Source organism: Hemiscyllium ocellatum, chromosome 10 (genome assembly GCF_020745735.1).
Source record: "Hemiscyllium ocellatum isolate sHemOce1 chromosome 10, sHemOce1.pat.X.cur, whole genome shotgun sequence".
NCBI classification, from domain to species: Eukaryota; Metazoa; Chordata; class Chondrichthyes; order Orectolobiformes; family Hemiscylliidae; genus Hemiscyllium; species Hemiscyllium ocellatum.
In genome coordinates this window covers 95,585,855-95,600,086 of record NC_083410.1, presented here as the reverse complement: position 1 = coordinate 95,600,086, position 14,232 = coordinate 95,585,855, and the positions used below count along the sequence as shown (strand labels likewise).

Here is a 14,232-nt window from a genome sequence, read left to right as displayed (position 1 = left end):
GGGCGGGGGAGCTGGGGAAAAGCACGAGTGAAACCGAAGCCCATTGCGCGTGCGCAGATTGAGGGGGAGCTGGCGAAAAGCACGAGTGAAACCGAAGCCCATTGCGCGTGCGCAGATTGAGGGGGAGCTGGGGAAAAGCACGAGTGAAACCGAAGCCCATTGCGCGTGCGCAGATTGAGGGGGAGCTGGGGAAAAGCACGAGTGAAACCGAAGCCCATTGCGCGTGCGCGAATTGAGGGCGGGGGAGCTGGGGAAAAGCACGAGTGAAACCGAAGCCCATTGCGCGTGCGCGAATTGTGGGGGGTGGTGTCGGGGAAAAGCGCGAGCTTGGGTAGGAGGTTTCAGAACCGACACGAAGTGTGAGGATGGCGGTTAGGGACCGTGAGGAAGAGATCAGTGATTGAGGTGCGTGAAGAAAGAAAGGCATGGTGGTGGTGGTGCGAGAAGGCAGCCTGGGTGATGTTGTTTTAGATGACCCGGGAATTAGTTGCAATTGGAGCCACCGGAACCTTTCCCCGGAGCCCCCAACCGACTGCGCACGCGCGCTTTGTCACTTGCCCTGGCCCTCGTGTTTCTTCTCTCACAAAGCAGCAACAAAGTCCATAGAGTCACTTCTTGTATTGCTGTGGGGAATGATATACTGGCACATGTTTATTTGAGATATCACTGAGGTCTTTGCCCAGCCACTTTTTTTCTGGGCAACATTATTCTCTTGGTAATAAAATCAGTGGCTTTCTTATTTCAATTTAGTCTATTTGCTGCTCACAGTGCTATCTCCTTAACATTAGCAAGACCAAACGCAGACCACATTACTACTTTGTGGAACACCTCCCGTTTGTAAGAATGGCCTCAACCTTCCAGTTGCTGGTCATTTCAATAGATCAACGTGCTCCCAAGCATACATTTGACTTGGGCTGCTTCTGTATCCCGAACAAGCACAATGCAAGTTAGATACCTCATTTTCTGCTTAGCTACTTAAAGATTTTAGGATTCAGTATTAAATTCTGTACCTTTACAGTATAATCTCTTTGTCTTTGGTTTTTCTTGTGTAACCCACCTTTTCCCATGTGCACAACAGAGTCTTGTCTTTGTTGACTTTGATGTCAAAAGAGTGGACTATCTTTTTTTCACCTTTGTTTACACCCATTCTACATCTCTATTTAGTCTTCACCACCATTAACAATCTCTTTGGTTCTGGGTGTCCTATCAATCTGTTCCATTTGGTAGAGAGAAATAGAATAATAAAGTGAATTAACACAAGTACAAAAAAAACTTTTATAACATCATTGAAGAGAGAGTAGTGAAGATGAGAGCTGAAGCAACATATCTTTTGATATCAAAATAACTTCGTGATGACTTGCTGAACAACAAAATAAGCAATTTTGTGACTTTTTAATAATTAAACACAGTTTGCAAGAAGTGTTTTTTTTAATTTTAAAGTTGTGCTATTTATTAATTATTTCCCTGTAAGGAGATTGCAATTGGTGTAGTAGGGGGCACCAAACTTAGCTTATCAATGAGGTATTTGCTGCATTTCAGTAAGCGTGTAAAACTTCTTGTGGAGAATAGTTGTTATAAAATATCTGATACAACTGGCAGATTTTACCTTGTATTTTCTCTTGGATATAGCAGTGCTAATCACTCAAAGTTGTTTGAACCTTTTCCAAAGTGGGGTATACCGGCAATCTCCAGTAAATTATGACATAGCCCACAGTTTTAACAATAGGCCTTATGATCTTATAGTTGTATATTTTCCTTTTATCCTTCATTTTCTTGATAAAGGCAGACTGTGAAAATACTTGATCAGACAGACCAGATATAAATTGTTGAACTTCTCATTTCACAGCAAAGGCACATCAATAGCAACAGTTATGATCAGACTTATCAGACCAAGTTAAATCAATACTACTTATCACAATAATTACACCATGCTTTCTTCATCAAGAAACCTCACTTCACATGCCTTTTGTTGTGATATTGCCTCTGGGATCTATCCTTGGCCCCTCATATTTCATTCCTGCATACTTTCCCTTGACGATACCTTCAGAAAGCACATTGTAAATCTGGGCAGTGTCAGTCTACCTCACCACATTTGTCTCGACCCACTTTACTGTTTCTAAATGGTTTAAATTGTCTGTTAGATATTTAGCAGATGAGAAGTAGGAGGACACCAAGGTGGGAATTCCCATTTAGTTCCTTACTCATCTCTAATTTTAATTGAGGCAGAATTGGTAACTATACCTTTGGCTACCAAGGTCTTAGGTTTAGAGAAGCAATGTCAGAACTTATCAGCTCTACCTCTCTTCATCTTCAGGACGAGTATTAAATCTGCCTCTTTGACCATTAACCCTCATATCATCTTATGTGGCTCAGTGCCATACTTTGTTTTAAAATGTTACTGTAAGATATCTTGGGATGCTTTATTATATTAAGGCATTTTTATAAATGCAGGGGTTATTGTTGTCTTTGTTAATGACCTCAGTGTATTCCTGCTAATCTCTTCCATGCTGCTTAATTTATGTTTCAATATTGTTCATTTGTATGTCCACTTCTCGACCCCTCCAGAGCCAACCCCATTATTTTGATTTCCTTTTGATCCTTATCCCCTCTCTCCTCTGTTTCTGCTACTTGGTCATTGCTAGCTTTTATTTTTCCTCTCTCAAGAACTTTGCTTCTTCAGTTTCTATCAAAACCAATAGTATATTTACATTTTGAGCAATTAAGATTTCAGCACTACATTGTGAGCATACGTTGACAAATCCAGTAATTAAAATTAATTCATTTTTCAAGTTTATTTTGTGCATTGCTAAAAAATCTCTTTAAAACTGGACTGTCTGAAGTAATGTGACTCTTTAAATTTCCTTGGAGCTTCTCATTACGTTCATCCAATAGGAAAGATACTGTATAAGTTACATGACTACAGTCAATGTTGCTTCTGTCAGTCGATGAAGTGGTTTAAAAATGGGGGGCCTAGATTTATTGAATTCATTAATTTGGGTCTAACTTTCTATGTTTTCTTTTGTTTTGAAAGTGGCCACTCAGTTCTATGATTGTACTGATGCTAATTTCAATGTCCTTGTCGAGAACTGAAGAAATTTACCACCAACAGCTCCAGTCCTGAAAACTGAAATTAGGCTAATCTGGTATGTACAGATTACCCTCTTCTGTTAAACCATATAAAACATTATATTTTGGCTACTTTTAAATAGAGTAATTAACTATAGCTTAGCTTCTACTACTTAACAAGAAAGACTGGTACAAGTTCTTAGAGGTAATACTGTGATTCCACTTCGTCCCCATTTTCTCTTTTCTTTGCAATATTTTTATTGTTCCATTAATTTAGTATAGCTCCATAGTTCTGTCATCTTAATTTTGTTGATCATGTGATTTTAGTTATACATTTTCATTACTGTATCAAAAAGTATCTAATTAAGCTACTAGACTAGATGGAATTGAGGTTCACAAGGAGGAGGTGTTAGAAATTCTGGAAAGTGTCAAAATAGGTAAATCCCCTGGGCAGGATGGGATTTATCCAAGGATTCTCTGGGAAGCCAGGGAGAAGATTGCCGAGCCTTTGGCTTTGATCTTTGTCGCCATTGTCTACAGGAATAGTGCCAGAAGACTGGAATATAGCAAATGTTCCCTTGTTCAAGAAGGGGAGTAGAGACAACACTGGTGATTAGAGACCAGTGAACCTTACTTCGATTGTGGGTAAAGTGTTGGAAATTATATTGATAGGAATAAGTTGATTAGGGATAGTCAACGTGGTTTTGTGAAGGGTAGGTCATGCCTCACAAACCTTTATTGAGTTCTTTGAGAAGGTGACCAAACAGGTGGATGAGGGTAAAGCCGTTGATGTGGTGTATATGGATTTCAGTAAGGTGTTTGATAAGGTTCCCCATGATAGGCTACTGCACAAAATACGGAGGCATGGGATTGAGGGTGATTTAGCAGTTTGGATCAGAAATTGGCTAGCTGAAAGAAGACAGTTACTAGTGGTGTACCGCAGGGATCTGTTTTGGGTCCACTGCTGTTTGTCATTTTTTATAAACAACTTGGATGAGGGTGTAGAAGGATGGGTTAGTAAATTTGAGGATGACACTAAAGTCGGTATAGTTATGGATAGTGCTGAAGAATGTTGTAGCTTACAGAGGCACATAGGTAAGCTGCAGAGCTGGGCTGAGAGGTGACAAATGAAATTTAATGCGGAAAAGTGTAAGATGATTCACTTTGGAAGGAATAACAAGAATGGTCAGATTCTTAGAGGTGTAGATGCGCAGAGAGATCTCGGTGTCCATGCGCATAGATAGGGCTGTTTAGAAGGCATATGGTGCATTCGCTTTTATTGATAGAGGGATCGAGTTTCGGAACCATGAGATCATGCTGCAGCTGTACAAAACTCTGGTGCGGTTGCACTTGGAGTATTGTGTACAGTTCTGGTCACCGCATTACAGGAAGGATGTGGGAGTTTTGGAAAGGGTTCAGAGGAGGTTTATTAGGGTGTTGCCTGGTACGGAGGGAAGGTGTTACGAGGAAAGGTTGAGGGACTTGAGGCTGTTTTCGTTTTCATTAGAGAGAAGGAGATTGAAAGACTTAACTGAGACATATAAGATAATCAGAGGGTTGGATCGGGTGGACAGTGAGAGCCTGTTCCCTCAGATGGTGGTGGCTAGCACGAGGCGGCATAGCTTCAAATTGAGGGGTGATAGATGAAGGACTGATGTCAGAGGTAGTTTCTTTACTCAGAGTAGTAGTAGTGGCGTGGAATGCACTGCCTGCAACAGTAGTAGACTCTCCAACTTTACAGACATTTAATTGGTCATAGGAGAGGCATGTGGACGAGAATGGAATAGTGTAGGTTAGATGGGCTTAAGATTGGTTTCACATTGAGGGCCGAAGGGCCTGTACTGTGCTGTAATGTTCTATGTTCTAAAATATATAATTGCACATTCACCCTCTCAGTCACTCTCCTGATTATGCTATATTGAAAATGATCTTCAGAAATACATTATACAGTGAACAAGGCTGGTGGCTTCCATTTTTCACAGGAAAATGGTGAAAATCCTGCAATCTCATAGTAACGTATTCAATTTATTTTGTCAGCACAAGCAAGTGGCACTTGGAACTGAATTACAATAGATCGGGATTTAACTTTGCATTTCCTACAAGATGGTTACTATTTAAATCAGATATTTTTAGCTTATATGATTGGGTAAATGATGGCATGATAATATCAGAGAAAGGCAGATAGTTAATAATCCTTGCAGGCCTAATTTAAATGTAATACACTAAGTGCTTACTCAGCAGTTCAGAGCAATTAATTGATTTGTATCACTAACACAGTTTTTATCTCCTACTTTGAAGAGGATTTTACTTTTCAAATACAGATGAATGATGATAGCTTATGTGAGAGAAGTGATAAGAAACAGTAATAATGCTTCCATTGTGATGAATATAAATTCTCCAAAAAAAATATTTTTTCCCACTTTAGATTGATTGTCCACTAACCATGACTGTCAGATTGCTCAGAATCTTGGAACTATCTGCACATTTAATGAAAAGAACTTCCTGTTTGCGATCCTGTCTGGGAACTGTTCCGCTCCTTGGGATTAGGCCCTATAGCAATTTTCAAAGAAATGCTCTGTGCTGCCCATGGAAAGGCCAAGATGGAAGATCACCAGACTATAGGCTGGTACCAGGCTCTCTCAACCCAAAAGGGACAGCTTTTGTGCAAATGCTGCATTGGCAATCTCTAAATTGTGTACAATGTGCAAACATAAGGAAACTGTTTTATTCTACTGTGACAAGCAGCAATAAAATGATTCCCAAACAGAAAGTACTGTCACCCAAAAGACCCCTTAAAGGCCCTCGGACCAAACAGCCATCAAGGACCAACCAGCCAGCTCTTGCAGATGTGGAGGTAAACAAAATGTTTTAGGTTTTCTTGTTAACGGACTACTCTTTAGGTTTGCTATATTATTTCGGTCAATAAAATTAAAATACTGTGTCCCAGTATCTCTTTTTATTCATGCTTAAAAGCAATAAGTTTGATTATTGGAATTAGATGCCAATGATGTCCAAATGGATTGGTGCAGTCACCAGTTCTTGGTTGAACCACAAGGTGGAGCATTTCTCTGTAATACTTGTCAATGGATTTCAGTTTGGAGAACAGATAAAGAACAAGAAGCTAGTAGTATTTGCTTTTCAGATGGAGAGTACTCATGAAGTTGTGATCGCTGTTACTATAGAGTTCCATATTCTAGATTGTTTTGCTCTTGTGACTAAAGGAGCAACTGAGATGGAAAATTTCAGAGTTAGAGGACATGAAGGGAAAGAAAACAGATTAACTGACCAGTGAGAATTTTAATTCACAAGAGCTTGTGGCTAGGATAGTTATAAATTAATGGTCACTGAACAGAAGTACAACCTCTCCAATACACCCACTTCTGAATTTAACAAAGATACATGTGGATGCCAACAGAAAGCTATTTGAGGACCTACTATCTGGGTACTTATTGATGCGATTAAAATGCTTAGAATAAAAACTAACTAAGGAGTCTTGAGGCAGAGTGATAGTGTCCCTACCTCTGAGCATGTGGCCAAGGTTCAATTCCCAATTACTCGAGGATGTGTCGTAACATTTCTGAGGTGGGTTGATTAGAAAATATCTAGAAGAGAAAATGAAGCACTTTTAGACCTTTTTAATCAACCTTTCAGACATGTTGTGAAACATCTCTGGAACAGTTGGAACTTAAAACTCAGACCTTCTGAAGGGATATTCCCACTGAGCCGCAAGAGCTCAACTAAGGCTTTTTAAAATCGATTTGAATACTGCTCCAAGTTTTACTTTAGAAGCAGGTATTTCCCCGTGCTTGGAGAACTGATTTGGCTTAGAGTTTGGGACACTACCACTGGGTGGGATGCTCTTCGTGGGGTTGGTGTGGACTTGAGGCCAAATAGCCTGCTTCCACACTGTAAGGATTCTAAGCAATCAAATTGTAGAGTGCTTTTAAATGAATTATTTTGATTCCTTATTTTGAAAGCTAAAAGGAAATGTCTAAATTTTTTTGAACAAAACGGTTGTGCTTTATTGATGAATGCTTGAAAATTCTGTGCAGCTGGTGTTCTGATTTTTGGTACAAGTGCAGTACATGACTATTTCTGCCTGGGGGAAAAGCCTGAAGGCTGGTCTGTAGAGAAGATCCTGATTTGATCCGATGAAAAGGGCTGGATTGTATATCAATTCCACAGTATATATAAAAAACAGGGCATTTGAAAGATCTCACTGGAAACATTTTTTCAGTCACATCTCATTCCTCTCTTTCTCTGTGTTGTACAGCATGTTAGAGTTCGTTGAAATAATTCCTCTTCTCTTTCCTTTTAAGATCTGTGCTCAGCCAGTAAGAAATGCTACACCAGAATATTTTCTACTTTGTTACATTTATTCTGGCGTTACTTAGAGTCATAGAGATGCTCAGCACAGAAACAGATCCTTCGGTCCAACTCTTCCATGCCGATCAGATATCCTAAACTAATCTAGTCCCATTTGACAGCACTTGGCCCATATCCCTCTAAACCCTTCCTATTCATATACCCACCAAGATGCCTTTTAAATATTGTAATTGTGCCATCCTCCACCACTTCCTCTAGCAGCTCATTCCACACACACACCACCCTCTGTGTGCAAAAGTTGCCCTTGAGATCCCTTTTAAATGTTTCCCCTCTCACCCTAAACCTATGCCTCTAGTTCTGGACTCCTCCACCCCAGGGGAAACACCTTGTCTATTTACCCTATCCATGCCCCTCATGATTTTATAAAGCTCTATAAGGTGACCACTCAGCCTCCTATGCTCCAGGAAAAATAGTCCCAGCCTGTTCAACCTCTCCCTATAGTTCATAATCCTCCAACCCTTGCAACGTCCTTGTAAATCTTTTCTGAACCCATTCGAGTTTCACAACATCCTTCCAAGAGGGGGGAGACTAGAATTGCACACAATATTTCAAAAATGGCCTAACTAATGCCCTGTACAGCTGCAATGTGACCTCCCAACTCCCAAACTCAATGGTCTGACTAATAAAGAAAAACACACCTAACGCCGCCTTCACTATCCTATCCACCTGCAACTCAACGTTCAAGGATCTGTGAACCTCCACTCCAAGGTCTCTTTGTTCAGTAACATTCCCCAGGACCTTACCATTGAATGTATATGTCCTGCTCTGATTTGCCTTTCCAAAATGCAGCAGCTCACATTTATCTGAATTAAACTCCCATCTGCCACTCCTCAGTGGCCCAACTAATCAAGATCCTGTTGTACTCTGAGGTAACCTTTTTCACTGTCCACTACACCTCCAATTTTAGTATCATCTGCAAACTTACTAACTATACCTCCTATGTTCACATCCAAATCATTTGTATAAATGATGAAAAGCTGTGGACCTAGCACTGATCCTTGTGGCACACCACTGGTCATATGCCTCCAGTCTGAAAAGCAACCCTCCACCACCACACTCTATCCTCTTAGTTACTTCTTCAAAAAACTCAATCAAGTTTACAAGACATGATTTCCCACACACACAGCATTGTTGACTATCCCTAATCATTCCTTGGCTTTCCAAATACATGTAAATCCTGTCCTTCAGGATTCCCTCCAACAATTTGCCCTCCACCGATGTCAGGCTCACCAGTCTACAGTTCCAAACTTTTCCTTACAAGTTTCTTAAATAGTGGCATCACGTTAGCCAACCTCCAGTCTTCCGGCACTTCACCTGTCACTATCGATGATCCAAATATCTCGGCCAGGGGCCCAACAATTACTTCCCTAGCTTCCCACAGAGTTTTAGGGGATCAACTCCTAGGGATTTATTCATTTTTATGAGTTTTAAGATGTTCAGCACCACCGCCTCTGTAATATCGACATTTTTCAAGTTGTCGCGATCTATTTCCCCACATTCCTATCTTCCATGGCCATCTCCACAGTAAACACTGCTGTGAAATACTCATGTAGGACCTCCCCATTTCCTGCAGTTCCACACGTAGGTTGCCTTTTGGATCTTTGAGGGGCCCTATTCTCTCCCTCATTACCCTTTTGTCCTTAATATATTTATAAAATCCCTGTGGATTCTCCATAGCCCTGTTTGCCAAAGCTATCTCACATTCCCCTTTTGTCCTCATGCCACTGCCACTATACTGTAATGATTCACACGATCTCTGCTGTCTATATCTGACGTGTGCTTCCTGTTGATGTTGTGTAAATATTTCACCCTCCAGCAGGAATATTGGATTGTTATCAATGATAATGACTTCTTTATAATATGATGCAATGTTAGGAGTAGTGGTGTAGAACTGTAATCTCTTGAGTCACAATGGAAGTGCTTACTTTCAGTGAGTAGGTCAATTTTAACCAACATATGGAATGTGTGAAAGCTTCATTTGAGTTGACATAGTTATACACCACTAAAGGATAAGCATGCACTTGACAAAATTGCTTCTCTTTGTAATAGAGATTGGAACTGGGGAGCATGGCTTAAAAATAAGGGGTTTCCAATTGAAGACAGATGACAAAAATTTCCCTCTGATTTGAGAATGTGAAATTGTCTTCCCCAGAAGACAGTGAGGCAGGTTCATTTAAGACTGAGGTAGATGGATTCTTGATTAATAAGAGAGTTGAGGTGTGGAGGGGGTACCCAGGAAAGTGATTTGAAAGTGCTTTGATCAGTTGTGGTCTTAAGCTTCAGAGCAGGCTCAAGGAGCTAAATAATCTATAACTGTTCCTAGCCCGTTTACTTGTATGAACATCAGTTGAGTGCTTAGATTTTTAATCAATTCGACAAAATCTCCTGTGATTCAACTCAATGTGAGCTCTCTTGTGATGCTACAACGTCGCACAAAATGTATGATAATGTGGATGATCTCCCATGCATTGGGCAGAGAACCAAAATCTGTCACCAGCTTGCTGCATTTATTTTTACACTTCCAGCCCTTTTTCCTCATAAACCTCCATTCACTTTCCTACTATCTTTCCCCTCCAACTAAAGACAAAATCCTTGGAAATAGTTAAGTGAAAAAATATTCTGTTCATGTTTTAAAACAAATTGATAAATCCAAGCCACAAATGCTTACATCCTGAAGAAAGAGTCACTTCCAGTTGGACTGCATACTGTACCAATGCATGCTTTCCCAACAATGCATATGCTGAAACTGGCATATTAAGAATTGTAGGCACACGTGTAATTGGTATCCCCTTCAGTTGATAGTGTGATAGTTCTGGCAAAAGTATCCATTATGAACTCTGGATTTTGCACTTCTGAGAAAGAAAAATATTTTGAGCAATTTTGATTCTGTTTAGTCAAGGACATTTAAAACTAGAGTGTTATGCAAATACACACAATCATGGAATCTGAGGAAGAGCTTTCATTAGAGCCAATGAGCTGCACAGCATAGAAAGAGGCCTTTCAGCCACTGTGTCTGCACCAATCATCAAACACCTACCTATACTAGTCTCATTTTCCCACTCTGGTCTGGTACCTTTCTATGCTATGGTACTTGAGGTGTTCATCTAAATACTCATTGTGATGGTTCCCACCTCAACCTTCCTTTGTGGCAGAAAGTACTAAATATTTATTCATATTCTGAGTGAAACCATTCTATCTTAAATCCCCATTAAACATTCCACCTTTACCTCAAAGCTGTTCCCCATGGTTATTGATCCCTCTATAGAGGGAAGAGATCACTTCTTTTTGTTTTACATGTGCTCCTCCTAATTTTGTACAGCTCAGTCAGGTCTCACCTCAGCTTTCTCTGCTCTAAGAAAAACAATCCGTCTGTCTAATCTCCCTTCATAACTGGGCAAGCATCTGGTGAATCTGCTCTGCATGTTGTATTCCAACATGTGGCCGCACTAACATCTTGTACAGCTCCATGATAACCCTCCTGCTCTTGCATTTACTACCCTGAGTAATAATAGCAAGTAGTTTAAAATGTGTTGTTGGAAAAGTGCATCAGGTCAGGCAGCATCCAAGGAGCAGGAGAATCGACGTTTTGGGCACGAGCCCTTCTTCAGGATTCCTGAAGAAGGGTTCATGCCCGAAACATCGATTCTCCTGCTCCTTGGATGCTGCCTGACCTGCTGCGCTTTTCCAGCAACACATTTTCAGCTCTGATCTCCAGCATCTGCAATCCTCACTCTCCTAATAACAGCAAGTATCCCATATGTCTTCATAACCACCTCATCCACCTGTCCTGTGGTCTACACACAGGTCCTTCTGATCTTCAGTACTTCCTAGGGTTCTACCATTCATTTTATATTCCCTTGCTTTGCTAGTTCTCCCAAAATTTATTTCTTTTCACTTTTTTGGATTAAGTTCCATTTGCCATTGTTCTGTCCATCTGACCAGTCCATCAATTATCATCCTGTAGTCTAAGGCTTCCATCTTTGTTACTTATCACATTACCAATTTTCATGTCATCTGTGAACGTACTGATCAGATTTCCTTCAGTATTGTTTAAAATATAATGTACACTACAAACAGTAAGGGACCTAGCACCAAACTCTGCGGTATACTGCTCGACACAGACCTCCAGTCACAAAAAGCAATCTTTTACCATCAGCATATGCCTCTTTCCACTCAGCTAAATTTGGGTCCAATTTGCCAAATTGGCTTGACCAGTCTTCTATGCAAGACTTTGTCAAAAGCCTTATCAACGTCTATGTAGACAGCATGTTCACTGCACTGCCATCATCCGTATATCTAGTCACCTCTTTAAAAAAAACTCAGCCAAACCTGTCGGATATGATCTCTCCCTTGCAAAGTCATGCTGACTATTCTTATTTAATCTTTGCCTCTCCAAATGGACGTTAATTCTATCCCTCCGTATTTGCTCTAATAGTTTCCCTACCCACTGGCCTACAATCCCCGCATCCCTATAATCCATATTGAATAATGTATCACATTATTACCTTCCAGGCCTCTGGCACCTTTTCCAAGTTCAGAGAGGCTTTGACATTAATGTCAAGACTTCTGCAATTTCCTTCCATGCTTCTCATAGCAGCCTGAGACACATGTCAGCTGGGCATGGAAACATACCCAATTATAAATCCACTTAAATTGCTCATAACTAGCCCCTCTCAATTGCAGTTTGTTAAACGATATCACAGTCCTCTTCTTTGATGTCTATATCGTTCTTCTCAGTCATGAATATAGAAGTTAGTGTGTCTAGGTGTTTAATGTGCCCCGCTATTTCTCTGGTCATTCTCTAATATACTTACAAAATGCCTTCAGATTTTCCTTTTATTGACTTGGCAGTGGTTTTTAATGCCTCTTTCCTAACTTATTTTAAGTAAACTCCTGCACTTTCTATATGCCTCTCGGGCTTCTGATATTGTTGAATCTTTGGTATGTACCATATAGGCTTCCTTTGTTTCTCTTTATCCAATCCTGTATACTCATCAATGTCCAAGATCCTCTAGAATATTTGGTCTCGGTCTTCACCTTTACAGGAACATGCTGACCTTTGTAGTTTCATTAATTCCTTTTTGAAAGACTCCCACTAATGAGATAGTGAGCATAACTTAGTAAAATCTACTATCACCAAAATGCTCTCCTACTGACACTTCTACACTTTCCCAGCTTTGTTCCCTAAAGTTAGGTCCAGCTCTGCCTTGTCTTTCGAAGGACTTTCTGCATGCTGTCTTGAAAAGCTCTCCTAGATATATTTTAAGAATTTTAACCTTTCTTAAGCATTTCACATTTTGTCTCAGTAAGTTTAAAATTTCCTGCAATTATTTTTAAACTTCTCTTGAGATTTGCCAAAAATTTGATATCTGCCCTTTTATCTTTCCTCAAGTATTTTTGAAACCTACTGTACTTTCCTAATCATGTAATTGCTCCCTTTTTTGTGTTTTAATTCTACCATATGGTCTGTTAAGGAGCCTTCAAAAATGTCATTCCTGTTTATTGCAGGAATTGACTCCTTGACCAATACTGTGATGCCACCTCTTTTACATCTCTCCCTGCCTCACCTGAAGATTTTATACCTCAGAATATTGAACTGCCCATGACATCAATAATATCATAACCACGTGTTAATCAGCACACTCAACTCATCCGCCTTACCCACAGATGCATTAAAATAAATACCAAGCTCCCTTGTATTTTAATTTGACTGCATATGCTTGTCTGCCACAATGATTTGGCTTTTCTTCTATATTTATCTATGCATCACCCATTATTGTACCTACACCCCGTACTGTCAAATTAGTTTAAACACCCATCAACAGCTCTAGCAAATCCCCAGGTAAGGATCTTTATCCTGTTTCAGTGCAGGTGCAGCCTGTTGGACTTGTACAGGATCCCACCTTTCCCAGAAACAGACCCCGTGATTTGGGAATGCAAAATCCTCTGTTGTGCACTAACACTTCAGCTGCTTTATCTACCTATTCCTATACTCTGTAGTACTTGGCACCAGAAGTAATCCAGAGCTTGCAATATTTGAGATCCAGCTTTTCAACCTGCTGTTGAGATCCTTTAGTTCTTGTCATGTGACCTCTTTCTTCTACCTATTGTCATCGGTACTATTATAAACCACAACCGCTGACTGTTTCCCCTCCCTTTTCAGAATTTCCTGTAGCCATTCAGTGACATCCTTGATCCATGCTCCAGTTAGGCAATATACTAATTTCGAGTCACTTCCACAGCCATAGAAATGCCGAATGTGCCCCTCACTATCAAGTCTCCCATGACTGTAACTTTTCCTCTCCGCTTCCCCTTGTGCGGCTGAGTTCTGGCTGCAATCTCCAGAGAAACTGTCACCCACCTTTTTCTAACAAAGAAACATATTTATTGAATAAGATTCACTTTGATGCTTTCTTGACTGCCTACCTGCTTTATTTCTTCTAACTAATGGTCACCTGTTCCTTCTCTAGCTGCTCTATCTTAAGCTGCAGGATAACCAATTTTTTTTAAAAATGCCCACCACATAACACAACGCACTGCCATACCCCCAGCTGACACTGAAGCTCTTATCTGGTACTTCATACAGATCTGGCCATCCAAACCAGATGAAGACTTCCCACATATTACGGGCTGTTCTACACTAGAATTGAACTCCCATGCCATACCTGGACTTTAAAAAAAAAATCTCACCCTAAATTTAAGCCAATTAGAAAATGAAATTTTCCTTTAAAAAGGAGCTACAATTCTTACCTTTCTGAAATGCAACTCACCTACCAGTCA

The 14,232-nt window shown here is 40.2% G+C and overlaps 1 protein-coding gene across 3 annotated transcripts in view; it reads left to right on the top strand.

Moving 5' to 3' along the window:
* Nucleotides 1-302: 302 nt before the first annotated feature.
* rmnd1 (required for meiotic nuclear division 1 homolog) overlaps nt 303-14,232 on the top strand; it is a 70,270-nt gene continuing 56,340 nt past the window's right edge. Inside the window, exons 1-3 of one of the 3 annotated variants that reach the window (XM_060831055.1) lie at nt 303-405; nt 3,032-3,143; nt 5,492-5,920. In XM_060831055.1, coding sequence (XP_060687038.1) covers nt 5,510-5,920 — 411 coding nt within the window. In that variant the 5' untranslated portion in view covers nt 303-405; nt 3,032-3,143; nt 5,492-5,509. The remainder of the gene's footprint in view (nt 406-3,031; nt 3,144-5,491; nt 5,921-14,232) is intronic. The other 2 variants (XM_060831056.1, XM_060831057.1) reach the window with 2 other exon arrangements.